The sequence below is a fragment of the Stegodyphus dumicola genome, chromosome 5 (genome assembly GCF_044657685.1).
Source record: "Stegodyphus dumicola isolate Sdum_Otavi_A_Nest chromosome 5, ASM4465768v1".
NCBI classification, from domain to species: domain Eukaryota; kingdom Metazoa; phylum Arthropoda; class Arachnida; order Araneae; family Eresidae; genus Stegodyphus; species Stegodyphus dumicola.
In genome coordinates this window covers 106,562,817-106,583,483 of record NC_140772.1, presented here as the reverse complement: position 1 = coordinate 106,583,483, position 20,667 = coordinate 106,562,817, and the positions used below count along the sequence as shown (strand labels likewise).

The window sequence follows — 20,667 nt, the reverse complement described above, 5'->3', positions numbered from 1 at the left end:
AGGAGAGCGAGCCGGCCAGGGAGGCAATTCAATCTGGTGATTGACGAAGAGCCCTTGGACAATGCATGTCACATGTGGTCATGCATTATCCTGCTGAAATATGGCTGTGGACAAGCCCTGAAGGTAAGGAAGGATAACTGGCTCCAACATCTAGGGGATGTAGCACTGACTGTTTAAAGTACCGGCAGTGCGTACTAGAGGAGTGAGAGAGTGATATCCAATCCCGCCCCATACCATAATACCCGGTGCAGGACCAGTGTGGCGGTGCATAACGCAGCTGTTCAGCATCCTCTCTCCACAGTGTATCCAGTCCTGGTTTTGCAGACAGAAGTGTGACTCGTCAGTAAAGACAATTTCGTTCCATTCTGCTGTCCACATCCTTCTTTCATTGTACCACTGGCGGTGGAGACGTCTGTTGTTTGGCATCAAGGGTAGACGAAGCAATGGACGTCTTGCAGACAGACCACTCTGCTGTTAACGGCGGCGAATGGTACGCGCAGACACTGGATGATGCGTTACAGACTGAATGTGCTGTGTTATAGTTCGTGATGTGACTGAGCGATCTGTCACTGCCATGCGCACAATGTTCCTGTCATCACATGAAGTGGTGTACTGAGGTGGATGCGATCGAACACGTCAGTCCATCGTACCCTCCTGCATCCAATGGTCACATATCCACATTACAGTTGCTTGGTTTCGTTCAACATGACTACCGATTTCCCTGAAAGATAATCTATACTCTCGGTAGGCCACTATCCTTTCTCTGTCGAACTCGGATACTTGATCAAACGATGATCACTGTTTACTACGAGGCATAATTGATAGTTTTTTTGAAAAAAAAAAAAACACAGTTGCTGAACTTGAAATCGTCGAAAGCTCCAAGCCTTAAATAGCGCTTTGAAGTGGCGCCACAGGCACGCGTGATGTATGTCTGCGCTGAAATTCTAATCATTTGCATATCTCATCTCCGCTAATGGATGTTGTAAATTTCATGTTATTTGCATGCTTCCTTCAGGGTGTTGCTTTTAGGTGGCCAGCAGTGTACCTTTACAGAGCCAGATTGAGAAAAGACTTACAAAAAAGATTTCGAGCAGAGTAAGGGCAACTAAAACAAAGCTCAAAATTCATCAGCGAACTGTTATCTGAGAAAGTTGGTGATCTTGTCATCATGTCCAACAATAAAAAAAGGATAAACTGGCACTTAGCTAGAATCCTGGAAATTTTTAGTGAAACTGAAAATTGCACAAGAGGAGATTATAAGTCCTACTAAGAACCTCATACCTCTTGAACTCAACTTTATGCCTGAGTTGCATATAAAAGTGAGGTACAGAATGTAAAGGATGACAACATCTTAAAAGACTTGAAGTCATCCTCTGCTCAAGAGACTTGAAGTCCATCCTCTGCTGATACTGGACCTTTAGGTAGAAGTATTGCATTTCTTTACTAATAACTCGAACAGACAAAGACAAAAGTAGTTAGTTGAACGGGTGATGCATCTAATATAAGTCGAAACGATAGAGTATCTCCATATATAGTTAAAACATAATGCTTGTATTGATTGTAACCTGTAAATATTATGTAAATATCTGTCATGTGTTAATTAAAATTTCTGAAAAAAAGTTATAATAGTGTTTGGCAGTAAATAGAATTGCCGGATAAACTAATGGATATTGAAAGGAAGACAAGCAGTTCCAGGGAAGCCCTTTACAAGTGAATTTTTTCTTATCTATTTAGTGATCTAAAATTTTAATACATAAAAGTTGATTAAATTTTAACACTACCTAATGAACAAATTTTGGAAACTATTCATCTTAAACCAAAAGATACCATCCAACACCTGGTGTGATTTTTACCATAAAATATTCATGTACATTGAAGGATGGATGCCAGGACTGAAAAATAACAACATTTGAAAAATTAAGGGCTTTAATTATCATTCATCAAATTAAATAATGGGTTACCAGATTTCTGAGAATATTACTTAAATGAATGCAGCAATATCATTTCACTCTTAGAACTGGTTAAAAACTTGATGATTCTGAAAACATAAAACAGCCTAAAGCACCATCTAATTTGGAATGTGATTAATCAAAGATATCAAATAAAGATCTCCCCTTTTTCAAATTTTTGACAGAGCAGTAGAAATGGAGAAACAAACACAATAGGAATGCTAGGTAGGGGACATCCAGAAACCAACAAACTGAGAACTTCAGAGATAAAGCTTATTAAAATGTTACAAATGAAGAGACAATGGACATTTCACGTCTTATTTCTCCAGTGACCAGGAAAGAGGGGTGTTCATATCGCTTCATCATATAAGAGAGGCTTCAGATGCTCATATTGCATGAATGTGTAATGATGTTGTGCATAAAGGAGTTTAAATCAAAGAAGTGACTTTTAATAATATGATTGCTGCTGCAATGGTCGGCACAGGCAGTTCAACGTGTCCCGTGTGAAAACACGTTTAAAAAGAAAGAGTTGATTTGCTGAAGCTGTAAAAGAAACTGTAAAGAAACTATGCTTTTGTTTGAAATCAGATCATCAAAAGCTTGGATGACAGGATTATTGGAACATGAAGTGGAAATAGATAGATTTATGCTTGCGCTAATTTGAAATGTACTACTTACCCCGAGTTGAAATATCAGGCAGTGATTGGAGTTTACCTTCATAACCAACCATAATTAAACTTTAGTAAAATGCTGTTGAGCTTTATAGGTATGAGACTTCAGAAGTAAATTCAGATGAATTTAAAGATGTTATTTTTGGATGATGTGAAAAACAGTACAGAATCACGAACGGTCGGCACAGTGTACGGTAAGAAACGGTTGGCACGGAAACGGCAAGAAACGTATAAGATTTCATGTAATGCTGAGGAAGTCTTGTATTTACCCATACTACTTTGAGAAGATGAGCAAAGGCTCTAGTGACAAGTGAACTAAAATTTGTAGTCTGCAGGTAGCTAACACACTACACTATCACAAAAGAACTTGACAGGACTGGTCAAGGATGAGTCCTAGCCAGCAGTAGTAACCATATCTCAACCACCAGCCCAGAACATCCCTGCCCGTAGATGTAACTTTGTAAAAGAATGGTGGGTTGCATGTCATTTGTAAAGGCTAGGACAAGAGAGGAACGAATGCAGATCTCCACAGCCAGCCCGTCAAAGGCTTTAATGCTTAAGAGGTCCACTACTAAACAGTTAATATAACTGCCCATGCAACTTTCTGTCATGAAAACCACAAGTCGAATAGGTGCTTTCACAATGAGAGACTATACTTTTATGGTGACCATAATCAACTCACTTCTGTACCTCACCGAGAAACAAGGTACGGCACAATGCACCTCCACATCAAACACAGATTTTTAGAAGACACATTGTGGTCTAATGTGATACTCAGGACCTTATCTGTCAGAGAGTCTAATCATACTTGTCAAAAAAGCTTACTCCTGCTTGGTCGCATCAGATGTCAAATTCTGTTGATCCAAAGTCTCGCATCTCCTAGGCTGAGAAGTGTCCCATTTAAGAGGTTGCTTGAGGGCAGGAGAGAAGAAGCTAGAGGTAGTTGTTATGTGCAATGCAAGATTTAAAAAAAAAAAAATAAATAAATAAAAAAAAATAAAAAATAAAAAAAATAGAAATGCCAAGTATGTGAACTTCGCCAAATGTAGACTTTGATGCAAAAGTGGCAGTGAAAGAATTCTGCCAAAATTGGCAGTTTGAGAGAGGCGGAGGAAAGGAGAGGAGTGTGCAGTTTCACCAGCATAGTCTGCCGATGTATTAATATGTAAAATTTATCTATTTTTGTGTGTGAATAAAATAAAATCGCGTTATCGTGAAGCTAGTATCTTCATTTTCTGATGATTGATCAATCATTATTTACGAACTGTCAAACTTGCCTATGTCATGGAATGATGGAGTTTTAAAAGCAAACAGCGAGTTTAAAAAGTCGTTCTTCAAGTAAGGTGCGAGTGTTATGGTCATTTTTCCGAGTATAAGTTAAACGTAAGCTTGCCACAGTCTTTGTTGGATGAAGAAATCATTAGATACCTGCAGATATCCAAGAGGTGAGAAATCTATTTGTTTTATATTCCTGCACACGATATTTCAATTATTGTGCCATTTTATTAATTCTGGTTTAGATTCTAAATAAAATATATTTACTTTTGGTTTATGTAATACAAGTAAATATAATTGCAAATTACATCAAATGTTGTGAAAATTGATATTTTCAGCAAAATGTTAATTAATTAGAAATATCGTTAAGGTTTGCCATTTATTTTACTCATTTTAGAATTGTAATATGTTGCAAGTATTACTGTTAAGAATGTTCTAAATGAATGTTTTGAAATATTGTTAAAGTTAGCCATTTGTATTAATTACAATTGCGATTTCTGGGATTAATTAAATTAATCATATGGCTATCATTACTTTTTCGCTCTGTAAAATTACTGTTCTCATGAGTCCATCATTTATCTATGGAACTGACATTAACTATATTTAATGACAGTTGACTATTTCTTATTAATCTGAAAATTTCAGATTACAGTCTAACATCTCACAGGTGAGTTTACATTAAAATTTTCTAAAATTAAAAAAATTATACACATACGTGGAGTTTTTCTTAGGTAAAAATAATAGTATAAATAAGTTTATAATTCTTCTTTTAATTAATTTAAATCCTGAAATTATTTTACATTTGACTTTATAAAGTTTGAACTTTTATTATGTGAACTTTTAATCTTATTGGATTTCATACATCATATGTAAATATATCTTTCCTAAATTTAATAAATGGTGAACAGAGACAATACCCTAGTAGATATGCCTATTTACTTACCAATATTTATACAGTAAGATTAGAATATTTTTGCCTTAAATAACCAAAAAAAAAAAAAAAGGCACTTAATAACCAGTTAAATTGGGGAATAATTAAATATTACCATATCAAATCTATTAACACAAAATGCATAATAATAAATTACTCTATGTAATTTTCAATCTGTAAAGATGCACAACATAGTTCATAGATGCGAAATTTCATTAGTTCCTCTTGCACAACGTGATGATCGGCTCTATTGCTGTCAATTCTCTCATGGATTTTTTCATTTCTTATATATTTCTGTACCTAAGAAATAATGAGAAAGAAAACTTTTAGAATTACAGTCAAAAGTCGTTAATCCGGACTCATCAGGACTTCGGCGAATCCGGATTATCGATTTTTCCGGATTATAGATCATCAGTTTAAATCTGGTAACATGGCATGAAGAAATTACAAAATTAAAAATATGAAACCGTAATTTATGAAATAAAGAACAATTATGATCTAAAGGGTATCAAAATTTACAAAAAGAAAAAGCTTAATATTTATTTGTTTACTTTATTAAACATTTCCTTCAACGTAAGTTGCTTCCTTTCATGTGATAATACTTTCTCTTTAATTCTATTAAACAGACATAATTTCTTGTTTAGTTACAAAGTTCCGCTGTTCAAGTCCTATAATTGCTGTGTTGAGAATACCCACTAATTTGTCAATCGAAAAGTTTTCGTTTTCAATAACCTCTGGGTCACTTTCTTCACTATCGGAAGCGAATTATAATGACGAGGAACTTGATTTAAATCATATCAAAGACAGAATGAAATACTACACTTAGTATGGAATTATAAACCAAATAAAATAAAAACATCTGCCCTGAAGATAAGGATAGTGCTGACAGATCAACTTCCAATTCCCCGCCTGGAAATTCTATTTGACATAATCTTTCTAATATATCATAATCTAATAATGACGTTTCTGCCCCCCCCCTCTGCCGCAGAGCAGCGTGAAATTGATAAACAGATTTCGGATTTCAAAAGATACTTTCGCTTTGTAGTAAATATATATCGGAAATTCTATTTGACATAATCGAAAGTTCAAGCTTACTTTTATAAAATTGCTCTAACAGTCTGCAAAAAATAATAAGCCGGATCCAATTCGAAGACTAAGGAACAACGCAATCGGCAACATTAACTGAATTAGATACTTTTACCTTAGCGTATAACTCCGTTACAATTTAAACGCGCATGCGCACAAACATATTCGCAGCCGTAAGGGTCTTACGCGCTCTCGTAAACGCCTGTGGGCATGCGTGAACGCGACGCATGCGCAGAAAGTTTGTAGCTTTGAGGTCCGGATTATAGATCATTCCGGATTATGGGTGTCGAATTAACGACTTTTGACTGTAGTAATTGCTTTAAACAAGTAATTGCATTACCGATAAAACAATTGTGAGATTTTTCATATATTTTAAAATCCAATACAACACAAGATAACTTATAGTTCAATCAAGCATTAGGTATTTAATTCTACTACAGACCCCTTGAGCATCAATAATATATGAAGATCTGAAATAAACAAATTTTCCAACAATACTTAGACCTCACTATTATATAATACAGATTTAAGAAATGATTTAAAAATTTCATAAATATAATAATCTGAATCGACGAATAGAATTAAGATCTTTTTTAAAGCCTGAAGCCATCTTACAGAGAATTTTGGACTTAGGTATGAATGTAAAGTACATTTTGCAAAATTGCTGCTATCGCCCCCCCCCCAAAAAAAAAGAGAGGAGAAAAAGGAAAATATGAATACTCTAATCCCTTTAAAAAAAAAAAAAAAAAAAAAAAAAAACTGAATCAACTGAATCTGAAAATTTTAGATTACAGTCTAACATCTCACAGGGGAGTTTACATTAAAATTTTCTAAAATTCAAAAAATTATACACATACTTGGAGTTTTTCTTAGGTAAAAATAATACCTACTGCTCCCAGTTCATAAAATTAAATCTTTACTATTGAATTAAATAAATATTTAATTAAAAAAGTATTTGTTTATATATTTTCTTTTTCTAGGAAGGGGAGGGGAACAGAAAGAAATGAAAATATATAAAATGTTAAAGTTTGAATAAAATTTAAAAAGAAAATAGAGTGAGGAGTATAATTGTTATCTTACTAAAAAATTTACTCTTTACCATTCAGTTTAAATCTGGATGCGGACAATAACATACTGACAAAACATAGCTAGAAAATTTGCAATCAATGTATTTATGACAACTCTGGTATAAATAACACTTGATGCAAAATAATATTATAAAGTATAAATAAAAATAACTTCTTTTAATGGTTCACCATTAATCCAATAGCCGCTGGTGTTGTGTTGACGGGGTCGAGGGAAAGGTCAAAATAAATGAAAATAAATATTCATTTATTTTATACCTAAGATATTTTATACCAGCAGATGATTTTGTGTAGGGAATATTATGAAAATTATTTCTGTAAAAAAATATTTGCCTTCAACAACCATTTTGTTTATAATAATTAAACTCATAATTTAAGCAAAATTTTGGCCCCGATACTTTGGCCGGAAATATAAGGGAAAGAATCGTGGTCTTTATAAATGATTTATGACACTGTTTATCAGAACATTAGGGCAATCAGATGTTTATATTTGTGTTGGGAGTTGGGAAGGAAGGGAAAACAGGTGTTGGGCTGACTCGACCTCAGCAGGAAATGGTTAATATCCTTTTTCACTCATTCCTTTGGATGTTCTGGTTCATGTTCTGGCTGCATTAAAAATGCCTAGAATAAGGTAGCTTACATTAGAACAAGCCCTTCAAAGATTTTTTGATGAAGAAACAGATGATGATAATGTTAATAATGACCAGAATGAAACTGATATTGTTGCTGTTCCCCCAGAAATTCCAGACAATGTTTTAAATAATGATATTTTACCAAATGATACTGCTGGGGAAGCTGAAATTCACAAGAGAAGTGAGTTTCAGCCTTCTATAAACAGTGGTAGTCATACGAAAACACTTAAAAAGCAGAAAACTGAAGAGATGAAATGGATAAAAAAAAAGGAACCCTCAGTTATGTCTCAGGAAGAAAATGAAGAAAGAGATAGAAGAGAAACTATAAAAGACAAAATACAAGTTAAAACTAGTGGAGAGATTTTCGATTTTCTTTTTGGTTCAGACATTTACTCTCTTCTCGTTGAACAGACAAATATATATGCTCAGCAAAAAAAATCACCCAGAATTTATTGCATTTTTAAAAGGGAAATTAATTGATGAATTTAACAGGAGAGTTGAAAATAATTCATCAGATTCAAAAGCATTTAAAGCCTCATTTCAAAACAAGACAAAGGGAGAAAAGTTTTTCTCATATTGTTATAAAAATAATCATTTTAGATCAGATTGTTGTCATCTAAAACCAAAACAAAAAAAATTAACTGCATCAAAACTCAAAGAAAACATACACGGATTCTAAAACACACCAACAAGCAAAGAATGCATGTAACCTTGTGATGAATAAACAAGAAACAAAAATTAAAACACTGGAAATCGAATCCAGATGTGAAGGCGTCGCTCTGTCTGCTAACTACACGATACCTCAATCCTTCGAAAGTTTTATTTTCGATAGTGGTGCAGGTAATCACCTGGTAAATAATAAGAAATATTTCATGGAATTTCAAGCAATAAATCCATCAGATATTATAATTGCGAATGGGCAGTGTATTAAATCAATGGCGATAGGAACTGTCCGTTTTAAAACATTAAATGCTGAACAAAATATAATTGAAGTTCTCTTATCGGAAGTTTTATACGATCCTGAATTAGAAACAAATTTAATCTCAAGAAAATAATGGAAAAAGGAGTTTCCGTTCTGTTTGAAGGAAATAAATGTATGATCACAAAAGGAGATCGGATTATTCTAGAATGTCATGCAACTAACAATCTTTACCAAATTAAACCAATTGACAGGAATAATGAACCATCAGCTCATGTAGCTTTTCAATGTAAAAATGAGAACTGTGTTCAACTTTGGCATAGACACCTTGGTCACAGAAACGATAATGCAATCAAACAACTTGTAAACAAAGAACTCACTGAAAGAATTAAATTAGATAATTGTAAACATGATACCAAATGCATTTAGTGTATAAAATGTAAACTAACTGATTTCCCGTATCCCAAAGAATCGAAATTCAGAGCATCTAAACCGCTAGAACTCATTCACACTGTTTTAGGACCAGAACAAACACCGTCTGTCAGTGGATACCTGTACTTCGTAATATTTATTGATGATTACAGCAGGTTCACAATGATTTACGTAATCAAAAATAAATAAATAAATAAATTGAGTAATTTCTAAATTGAAACAATTTATTGCTCTTACAAACAATAAATTTGGGAGAAAAGTAAAAATGCTAAGAAGTGATAACGGTAGGGAATAGACAAGTAAGGAACTTGAAGAATATCTTATAAAACATGGTATAAATCACCAGCTTATTGTACCATATTGTTCAGCACAAAATGGAGTCAGTGAACGCAAAAATAGGTCTTTGATGGAGGTGACAAGATGTCTTTTAGCTGACTCAGGTCAACCTCAGAGATACTGGGCAGAAGCACTGCTGACTGTGAATTATTTACAGAATCGTATGCCTACAAAACCAAATGCAGAAACACCATATGAGTTATGGAATAACAAAAAGCCCAACCTCTCTCATCTGAGGGCTTTTGGGTGCAAAGCTTTTGCTTACATTCATAAATCTAAAAGGGGTAAACTCTATGATACCGCTATAGAAGGAATACTCGTCAGCTACGACAGTAGAAGTAAAGGCTACAGAATTTTAGTCCCTGGAGACAAAATCATAATAAGTCGATCTGTACAATTTATTGAAGATACTAGAACTAACGAGCCTGTAAGCATCTCTTTAAACCAGGATGAAGAAAATCCTAAGGAAGAAAGCTCAGAACAGGAAGAAATAAAAACTGAAGAACCCCAAAATGGAGAAATATCAGAACTCGAAGAAGAAACTTTGGAAGTCAGAAGATCGAAAAAAGTAAACCTCCTGATCACTATGGATTCCATGCAAAATATCCAATCTCCCCGAACCCAAAACATGGAAGGAAATTCAAACTTTGGAAGAAAATGAAAAAAGAAAATGGCTAACAGCTGTTCAAGAAGAAATTAATTCACTAGAAGAAAACAACATTTGGGAGTTAATTGATTTACCAAAAGGAAGAAAACTAATAGGATGTAAATGGTTTTTCAAGATAAAGCTCAATGCTGAAGGAAAAATTGAAAGATACAAAGCCTGATTAGTCGCAAAAGGATTTAGCCAGAAGTTTGGATCTGATTATGATGAAAAACTTTGCTCCTGTAGTAAACTACACAACTCTATGAGCTTTCCTATGTGCAGCTTCCTATAAAAATATGTCTGTCAGACATATCGATGTCAAAACAGCTTTCCTTCATGAAGAACTAGAAGAAAAAATTTATATGACACAACCCGAAGGATACTCAAAAGCTGGAAATGAAAATAAAGTTTGCAAGCTTAAGAAATCTATATATGGTTTAAAACAAGCCGCTAGAGCTTGGAATTTAAAAATTGGAAAAATACTTCTCTAAACATGTCATTTAAACAAAGTAAAGCAGACTCATGCTTGTTTTACAAAAACATCAATGGAAAATTCACATATATAATATTATATGTAGATGATATGCTTATAGGAAGTGAAAGAGAAGAAAATGTAACGGAAACTATCTAACAATTAAATGCTAAATTTGAAATCAAAAACCTAGGAGAAGTCACCTACTACCTCGGTACAAACATCGAAAGATTTAAAGATGGAGCCTTTGCCATAAACCAAAAGAATAAAAATCGAAGAAATAGTTTAAAAGTTTGGAGTTAAAAACGAAAAACCAACATATACGCCAATGGAAACAAACTACTGCAAGCTAGAAACTGAAGATGATTTTCTAGAGGATAATACAGAATATAAAAAAGCAGTAGGGGCATTATTATACATTGCAACAATCAGCAGACCAGCTATAGCATGTGCTGTCAATCTACTGAGTAGAAGAAATGAAAAACCTAGAAACATAGATTGGAATGCTGTCAAGAAAGTCATTCGATATTTAAATACAACTAAATACTTTAAGACAATTCAAGAACCTATACTAACTGCATATTCAGATGCAGATTGGGCAAATGAGAGAACAAGAAAATCCATCAACGGATACATATTCAAACTAGGAAATAACTGCATTTCATGGATCAGCAAAAGGCAAAACTGCATTGCACTATCTTCAACTGAAGCAGAATATGTTGCAGCAGCTAATACAGCACAAGAAGCACAATGGCTGTTAAATTTGCTTAAAGATCTAGGACTAAAATAAAATCTGCCGTTTACTGTCTATGAAGATAACAAAAGATGCATCAAACTATCACAAACGGAGAAAAATACTTCCAGAACAAAACATATAGACGTCAAATACCACTACTTGCATGAACTTCAACAAAAGGGGATCCTGAGCCTAGACTACTGCAGAAGCTCCGACATGATTGAGGATCTACTCAACAAACCACTAGGCAAACCTGTGTTCGAGAATCATTGCAAATGGCAATCCTGCCCATCAAGTAGAGCTGTTGGTATGCAAATAGTGATGGACTGTCCCCAATAACATGATAAACATTATGAACTGGAAACCCTGCAAAGGAATTAATTGTGCAACTCGCTTATTTTTTATTCTTACAATTCTCACTCCTACAGAAAAGGACAGTGATATGACACTCTCTATTATCTCCCTTTTGCAATATGTATTTGGAATACTAACAAATCTTAATCTATTTTCATGTATTAATAAAGTATGTAATTCACTTACAATTTCCATCTACAACCTTTTTGGATTACAAGTTAATTAGCTATCATTTTGCTTGAAACTGCGCTGGAATCAAGGTAAGAAGAAATAATTTACACTCTACTTTTATTAATTCGTTGTGAAATTTCGAAGCTATAAAATGTTTTACAACAAAAGGAAACATTGCACGAGTACAATCCTACTCACTACACATCCGTAGATTTATTCCGCTAATGTTGCGCGAATGCAACACTCGCTTTTTCTACAGGTAGGAGCATTTATTTTATTTTCAATGTAAATTTATGTTATAAATGCTTAATTTAATATTTGTTATTATTTTCATGACGAAAGAATCATTCCTTGTAGTTTTAGCAGTTAATGGGTTAAAGGGTGATGATAAATCAATAAATTTATATAATAAAACTGAAGATAAAAGAGCTAGAAAACGATCAAAAAAACTTTCAGAATACAGTGCTTACATAAAAAGAATGATTGACTTTTCATTTATCTTTTAAAGAAAACACAGTCTGCTACAGCAGATACAGTAATTGATTACATGCTTAGGAATTTTAATTTACATTTCCTTTTGATATAATGGCATCATAGTAAAATTGAATATGAAAGAGTAAAGTATTATTATATAAGAAGTACCACTTTTTCTCTCTGTAACCCATACTGGATGCATAATTTTAAATAATAATGCTAGTCAATCACCTTAAAAAATTCTTTCTTACTTATTTTTTCCTTCAGAAAATACGAAAAAAATATATAGAAATATAGCATAAATTCTACAGAATGCACAGTTTGCAATATTTTAATAAATGATTTCTATTTAGAACTATTTGAATATCTTTTTAGGATTCATAATCTGAAGCAGTTCTCTACTCTATGCATAAAATTTATCAGCTCAGCGTAGTTGGAAATGCAATTCTATCTATAATAGCATATGGGACAAATTTTTATAACTCTTAATTATTTTATACAGAATAAATGTTTACACGTTGTTGTTGTGCTTTGTTTGTTTGTTGTGCTGTTGTTTTTAGTTTTGCTATAAGTTAAGAATTATAGCAAAACTTAAAAACTGTTTCTTTAATTTTAAATTTTCAGGAGATTTTAGCATAAGGGCATAAATGATTACTTCGAACTTATAGGTTTCCTTATAAATTTATGCCATTATAAATTTTCATACAAAACATGTAAAATATTCAATTTTCATTAGTTCATAAATGAATGAATAAAATTCTTTTAATTTAGTAATAATCAAATAATGCAAATTTCAGAGGCAATAAATAACAAATAATACAAAAAATATTATGCCCATAAAACGCACCTTTAGTCTAAAATTTGCAGGACCACTACAACCTTTTGGACCCGATCCTTTATAACATGTTTTGGAAATTAGTGCCTGCACAGAAAAAGAAACATTTATAACTAATGTTATTAACAAGAATAGCATCAAAAGTGAAAAAATAAACTACCATTTAAAAGCTTCGTATGCATCTAAAAGTAAACATAAATGAAGTTTAAACATAATTAAATTGTCAGGAGAGAAGTAAACAACACATTTCTTCTGAGAAAATATACACAATGAATCAGCACAATATCAGTTTAACTATATGACAAGAAAATCTCGTTCTCTTACATACACACACATACATAAAATAACTTAATACAAAGAAATACATAAGAAGAAAGTTTAATCTTAAACATATTTTAACCCTTTGCACTCGGGGCCATGCACCAGCAACTCAAGAAGTTTTGCAGCCTTTTTGATGCATTTCTTACCAGTAACTTAAAATCATTACACACACAAATTAATGTATAATTTTTTTATATTCTAACATTTTATATATCATTACACATTTACAAACATAATTTCTTAAATATTAGTCTCTGTAATTTTCTGTGTATGATATTTCATGTAACAATTCCCCAGATGCAAGCCTGCACTAATATGTCATTTGATGCATTTTTCCAGGTTCATTTCTCTGAGAACATACTTTGTGATAGATAAGAAAAGATTACAGATAAGAAAATCTTATCTTCATTTAAAGGGGTATGATTTATACTTCATAAGATTATACAGAAAGAGCGTAAGAACCCCCTTTGAAAAAACTAAACGTAAACAGTTGTTGCCGCCCATCGAAATTCCATATCAAACCGAGTGGTGAGCAAGAGTCACTTCCCGAGTTGTGGCAACAAAGTCCGTAATCTGGACTCGTTGGGACTTCAGTGATTCCGGATTAGTGGTTTTTGAGGATTACAGATCATCAATTTAAATCTGGTAAGATGGCATTCAGAAATTATACAATTAAAAATATGAAACTGTAATTTATGAAATAAAGAGCAATTATGATCTAAAAGTTATCAAAATTTACAAAAAAAAAAAGCTTAATATTTATTTGTTTACTTTATTAAACATTTCTTTCATTGCAAGTTGTTTAAGTTGCTTCGTTTTTTGTGCTAATACTTTTTCTTTAATTCTATAAACAGATATAATTTCTTGTTCAGTTACAAAGTTCCATTGTACAAGTCCTGTAATTGCTGTGCTGAGAATACTGATTAACTTGTCAATCGAAATTTTTTCGTTTTCAATAACCTGTGTCACTTTCTTCACTATCAGAAGCGGTATTTTCTGGATCTTGAACCATACTACAGATTTCGCCATCCGTTAATTGATTGATGATTGGGGCATTGTCATTGCAATGAAAAACTTTTGTTGCATCATCTTCATTTATTACCACTTCTCCACATTTCTTTACAAAATCCAATAACTGAAAAATTTCACCTTTAGCTTGCAATGTCCGAAAACCTCCCAAATCATGGCTATCATCTTCATCGTCCTCATCATGAAATATGCTAGCTGGCCATAAATTATGCCAAGCATTTTTAAACGTATCTGGAGATACATCTTCCCACGATCTTGTGATGCTCCACACGGCAGATTTTGTGCTAAAAAATTTCAAAAAGTCTTGAATAATTTTGACATTGTTCAAGAAATTTAACATAGATTTTAAAAATGCTACTTTATATTTGCATTTCAGTATGTGCACTATTCCCATATCCATAAGGCTGATGATAGACGTACAATTTGGAGGGAAGAATAATATGGATACGTTATCTTTCACTAAAACTTTAAGTGAAGTATGCACCGAACAGTTGTCAACAATCAGGACTATTTTTGAGTCATCAGGTAAACCAACCGAATTCAAATGTCGCCGAGCCTCGGGTATAAAATGATTTTCAAACCAATCATTCATCAACGCTTGTTTCATCCATGCTCTTTTATTTACACGATATACAACGGGGAAAATTGTTACTCTTTTAAATGTTCAAGGTCGTGCATGTTTTCTGATTACAAAAAGTTCGCACCTGTGCGTTCCTGCAGCATTTGCATACGCTAAAATTGTTAGTCTTGCTTTGCAATCTTTGACACCAATTGGAGCCTTTTCAATAGAGGTTGGCAAGATATTTCACGGTACATATTACCAGAAAAGACCATTTCATCAGCATTGTAAGTTTGTTCTGGAGATAATTGTTCACTAGTAATGAGTTCCAGGGGCACTGCTAGGGTGGGGAGAGGGGGGACATCCGTCCCCGGGCATAGCATCCAGGGGGCAGCAAACTGATGATACACATTTCAGAATGAAATGTTTCCCATTCTTGGAACACAGAAAGGGGCGCAAAATCTTTAGGTGTCCTCGGGCACTTAAAATCTTAGCTATGCCTTTGATGAGTTCAATGAATTCATCTGCAAATTGTTCAGCAGCTTCAGTATCAGCTGAAGCTTTTTCACGTGAAATTTTTGATTGTCTTATAGCATGCCAATTTTTAAATTTGGTTAACCTACCTGTCGAATATGTCAGTGTTTAAGTTCCTTCCTTCATGAAATATTTTGGCTTAAGCCATTAGCATTGGACCCGTCAATGGCACGCCCTCACTGCGACACTGTCTGACCCTTTCAATCATCACTTTGTCATGATCTTCACTTTTAGCATAACGAACCCTTTTTCTGTTATTCATTGCAAGTGGGGTGTCGGAATCCACAAAAAATTCAAGAAGTACCTTTTTCTTTTTGCTTATGTCATATACAGTTAACTTTCCAATGTCATACTCCTCGCATAATTTTGAGACGGATATGCCTTTATCCATTTTTTGCAGCAATTCCACTTTTTGCTTGATGGCCATCGAAACATGCTTTCACTTTGTAGATCCTTTGGCAGCTCCAGAACTGGGAACTCTTTTTGACATAATCAAAAGTTCAAGCTTAATTTTTATAAAATTGCTCTAACAGTCTGCAAAAAATAATAAGCTAGATCCAATTCGAAGATTAAGGAACAGCACAATTTATAGATCATTCCAGATTACGGACTTTGTACTGTAATTACTTTTCCTTCTATGTTACTTGGTTAAAATTCTGAAGTTTAGTACACCTTAAATTCATAAAATTAATAAAAACATTTTCCACTTAAAGGACTACAGATTTTAACTTGATGATTTACAGGTCCCACTTTTATTTTTAACTGCAGAGCATTTTAGGTTTATTAGTTTTAGACAGAATGCCTTTATAGAGAGTTTTCTAGAGGAAACGGGCTCATGTTATACGTAGGAAAAACACGAAGCAGTGAGTTTGTTTTGTCTGCCTTTTTAGAGGTGGATCATTCCAGCCTTATGAAAATGGATATACATTACAATATATTGCAGTTATTTACATCAGCGCACAATCTGCGGAATGTATATTTGTGTACGCGTGTACATACAATTTTTCAAAAATTTACAACTATACTATCCCGGAAAGTGTAATGCGCTAGCATAAATGACTACTGTAACTATTCAAAAAATTTTAAATATTTAGCAAACCAAATGGAAATTGAAAGTAAGCAAAATAAATTGAATTTTTCATTTTTTTTAAAAAATAAGAATTATTTAAGGATTTGAAAGTATATTTCCTCCTTCTTGACATTTTGAGAGAACTTAACATATATCCATAAAGAAATACTTAAAAATATATGGTTTTTTTACACCCCATTCTCAAAGAGTCAAGAATATACTCCAACATAAATTCAAACCCCCTACAAAAAAAAATAAATAAATAAAATAAATAAACTATCGAATTTAAGTATAAAATAAATAAAGAAAAAGGCCCATTCACTGCAATAAAGTTAGAATATCAAAAACAAGAACTCTAGATTACCAAATTAATTACACCAAATTTTCCATAGAAATATACAACAGGCCAAAAATAGTTACTAAAAGTCTTATTTGAAACATCCTCAAATTCATAAAGTTAAAATCCAAATCGGCCAATAGCATATTTGTAAATACTAAACCATTATTTTTTTTAATTTTAATTTAATTTTATTATTTTTATTTTTAGAATTCTTATTGTTACTAAGGGAAGCACTAGGAATTTCCTAGTTGCCACTAAAGGCTAAAAATCAAAATGTTACTTAGTATAATAAAACAATGTTAATTTTTACTTCAAAATTACAAGTTGCTGAATTAAATAACACAAGACAGTTTATAAGGTCTGTTAATTTAGAATACAGCACAATGTACAGTAGAGAAAAGAAACTCTCATTTGACCACTGATTTCGGATAAGGCAACACCTAGTAGTTCTGAATATGGTAATTACCATAAAACCATTAATAGAGTTGTTAAATATTAATTATCAACTAGATCAGAGTTTCTTGAACTGTGGGTAGTGACCTCCCAGGATCTGCAGCAGGGGGTCACCAAAAATTTTAGCAGTTTTGATATTTCTTTAACTTATTATAATAATTTTACAATTACCAAGTATTTTACACAATGTATCTGAAAATAGATAAAGATAAGACAATACAGACAAAGAAAAAATGAAAACGTTTCGACGTACTCTTTTTATAATATAAATGTTCATTTTACTTGCTTTGTACATGACACTGTCATTTCGTCTGTTACTTATTTAAAATTTTCACATTGCTCTATGTCTTAAAATTAGAAATTAATGTTAATGACCTAAAACTACAATAGTATATTACAGTAAAAGTGGGAAAATTGACAGTTTCACTCACAGTGTTGGATTTGCGCAATGCTTATGGGGTACCACAAAATTTTCGTAAATATTATGGGAGTCCAGGGATTGCAAAAAAAATTTCAGTAATAAAAAGAAGTCTTGACTGAAAAAAGTTTAAGAAGCTGTAAACTAGATGAATATATTTTGAATAACGGTTTAACATATGTAAGCAGTTAACTGCTTGGATATTTCTAAAACTATCAATTTAACCCCATCAAGAAGTTTAGACATGCAGTCATTAAATATCCCCATTAACATTCAATTAGTTGATCCCCAGTTTGGATCTTATAACAAAATACACATGTTATTCAGCGTCGAACTACGGAACTACTTTGAGATTTTCAAATTACAGAAATTTCAATTAGAAAATCGACCATTCATATCCCAAGAAAGGGTTTTTGGATACATCTGGCAGATGCATGAGTAACTCAGAAGTAACTTATTATAGCTTAGTTCTGAACAACGAAGAAGAATTTGACAAAATTTTGCAAAGATTTGGGGAAGTTGAATCCACAGAAAATACTAGGAATGTTTTGAGTGAAGAAGAAAAATACTATGAAGAACATTTAAAGCATCACTATCAACAAAGTGATGGAAGATTATGTAGTTCAATTATACATTAGAAAAAGTATGAAATTAGGAAAATCGAAAACACTTGCTGTGAAAAGATTACATAAACTGTGGAAGAATAGAAAGTGATTTAAATTTGAAAACTTCATAAAAGAATTTTATAAAGAAATATAAGGATTTAAAACACACGGAAGAAGTTAAAAAAACTGAATCACTCTCATCATGGAGTTAATCATCCGTAGAAAACTTTTACAAAGCTTCACATAGTGTTTAATGCATCAGGGACTACTACCAATGGAAAATCACTTAATGCAATATTAATGAAAGGTTGAATACTTCAAAAAGATTTATTTCCCATTATTACTAGATTTTAAAAGTACAACTATGCACAAGGAACTGATGTTCAGATGTATAGAGAAATACTTATAGAACAATCTCAAAGAAACCTGCAGTTGATCTTATGGAAAGAACCAACTGGTAGCCCTGTGCAGACTTACCATCTGAAGACTGCAAGACATGAAACAGCAAGTCCACTGTTCCTTATAATAAGGGTCCTGAAGCAGTTAACAATTGATGAAACGACTAAATGTGCTCGTCCTTCAAAAGCCACACTGAAAAACTGTTATGTACAATGTTTGACCAGTAAGTAGTAGGATTGAATTTTTTTTAAAAAAAAATTAATCATAATTTTAACCCATCAACTTAATAGCTTTCAAAATATGCCCCTTTTGCATCAATACAATGTTAAAACTATCAATTTAACCCCATCAAGAAGTTTAGACATGCAGTCATTAAATATCCCCATTAACATTCAATTAGTTGATCCCCAGTAAGGGATCTTATAACAAAATACACATGTTATCCAGCGACTCTGTCAATCACTGAAGCCTACCTGGAATGCTCTTCAGCTCCCTTGTTACAGCCTCTTGAAAAGCAGGGACCGAGATGTGGTGCCGTCCTTTCATGATCGCCTTCAGTCGGGATAAGAAGTCTGAAGGAGTGACATCTGGATAGTACCTGTACTTTGAAAGACTCAGGAAGAGAGTCATCCATGTCCATCCAGCAATCGCTGGGTCATGGAGGTTTCATCACGACAATATGGCAAGCCACACCACCTTGGCTGTCATGGACCTTTTTGACCAAATAATGGTATCATACAGCTTCTCCAGCCACCCTATAGCCCATATGGCACTCCTTCAGACTTCTTGCTCTTCTCCTGACTGAAAAGAGTCATGAAAGGAAGGCACCACGGCTCAGTTCAGGCCATTAAGAGACCATAACGAGAAGGCTGAAGAGCATTCCAGGGAGGCTTCAGTGACTGACAGAGTCTCTCAAAATGCTGTGTTCATGCAGAAGGGGCATATTTCTGGACAAACTCTGTAAATGATATTATCACTGCAAGTAATATGCTATAAGAAGCCAAGGAGTTGCAGACACAGATAATCTGTCGTCTAGAATGTGGTGGAATGCAGTTACACAAATGGTATTCAAGTAATACTGAACTATCGAAAAATAGAGAACGTGCAACTCAGAATTATTCCTTTCAATTCACTGATAAGCCTCAGGTTACAAGAGCCTTGGGAATGTATATTATTCTTATGTATTTCATTTTCTGGAAACAAGATAGGTTACCTTCAAATATTTTAGTGGCTTTTGTTAGGTTTTAAATTCTTTACCTATTTGAATTAATTTTATAAAAAAAATTCAGCAGCTCTAGGCACTAATTTTAGTCTTATTTGTTCTTTCTTTTTTTTTTTTTTTTAAAGCACTTTTGACTACTTTTATTATGTATGCCATATATGTATGTATATACTCTACTCATTGAAAATGCAACACCAAGAAGGAGTGGTCAGAAATTTATGCAAATTTTAGAGTAGATGCATGTCACTGAGTTATGCGAATGATGTGAAATGTGCAGCTCTCCGACGCACGTGAAGTAAGATATAAGGGAAGGAAAGTGCAGAATGGGCAATATTTGTGTCGTTCTTTCTGCCAGACGAATTATCGAAGAAAGTTGGTTTTTGTTTCGGAGGATACGTGTAATAGGAGAGAATGCCAGGCTGCCGTCAGCAAAGGCACTTCCAGCAGAGAGACGATTTTACGAGGGGTATGGTGATCAGACTGAGAAGGGCGGGCTGGTCCTTATGTCAAATCGCAGCTGATATCCACATGGATGTGAGGCATCGGCTATGGCGAACATGGTTGGAACAAGAAAATGTGTGAAGAAGGACGGGTGCAGCCGCATCCAGAGTGACGTCAGCACGTGTGGATCGATGCATCCGCCGACAAGTTGTGGCAGTCTCGCAAGTTACTCGTACCGCGATTCTGCAGCATGTGCAAGATACTCTGGATGTT

General features: G+C 33.4%; 1 protein-coding gene across 2 annotated transcripts in view; it reads right to left on the bottom strand.

Moving 5' to 3' along the window:
* Positions 1-20,667, bottom strand: part of Epg5 (ectopic P-granules autophagy protein 5) — a 342,575-nt gene that overhangs the window by 79,192 nt on the left and 242,716 nt on the right. For both annotated transcript variants that reach the window (XM_085816957.1, XM_085816958.1), the window contains exons 30-31: positions 13,017-13,091; positions 4,984-5,126 (exon numbers count right to left, since the gene is read on the bottom strand). In XM_085816957.1, the coding sequence (XP_085673083.1) occupies positions 4,984-5,126; positions 13,017-13,091 (218 nt within the window). The remainder of the gene's footprint in view (positions 1-4,983; positions 5,127-13,016; positions 13,092-20,667) is intronic.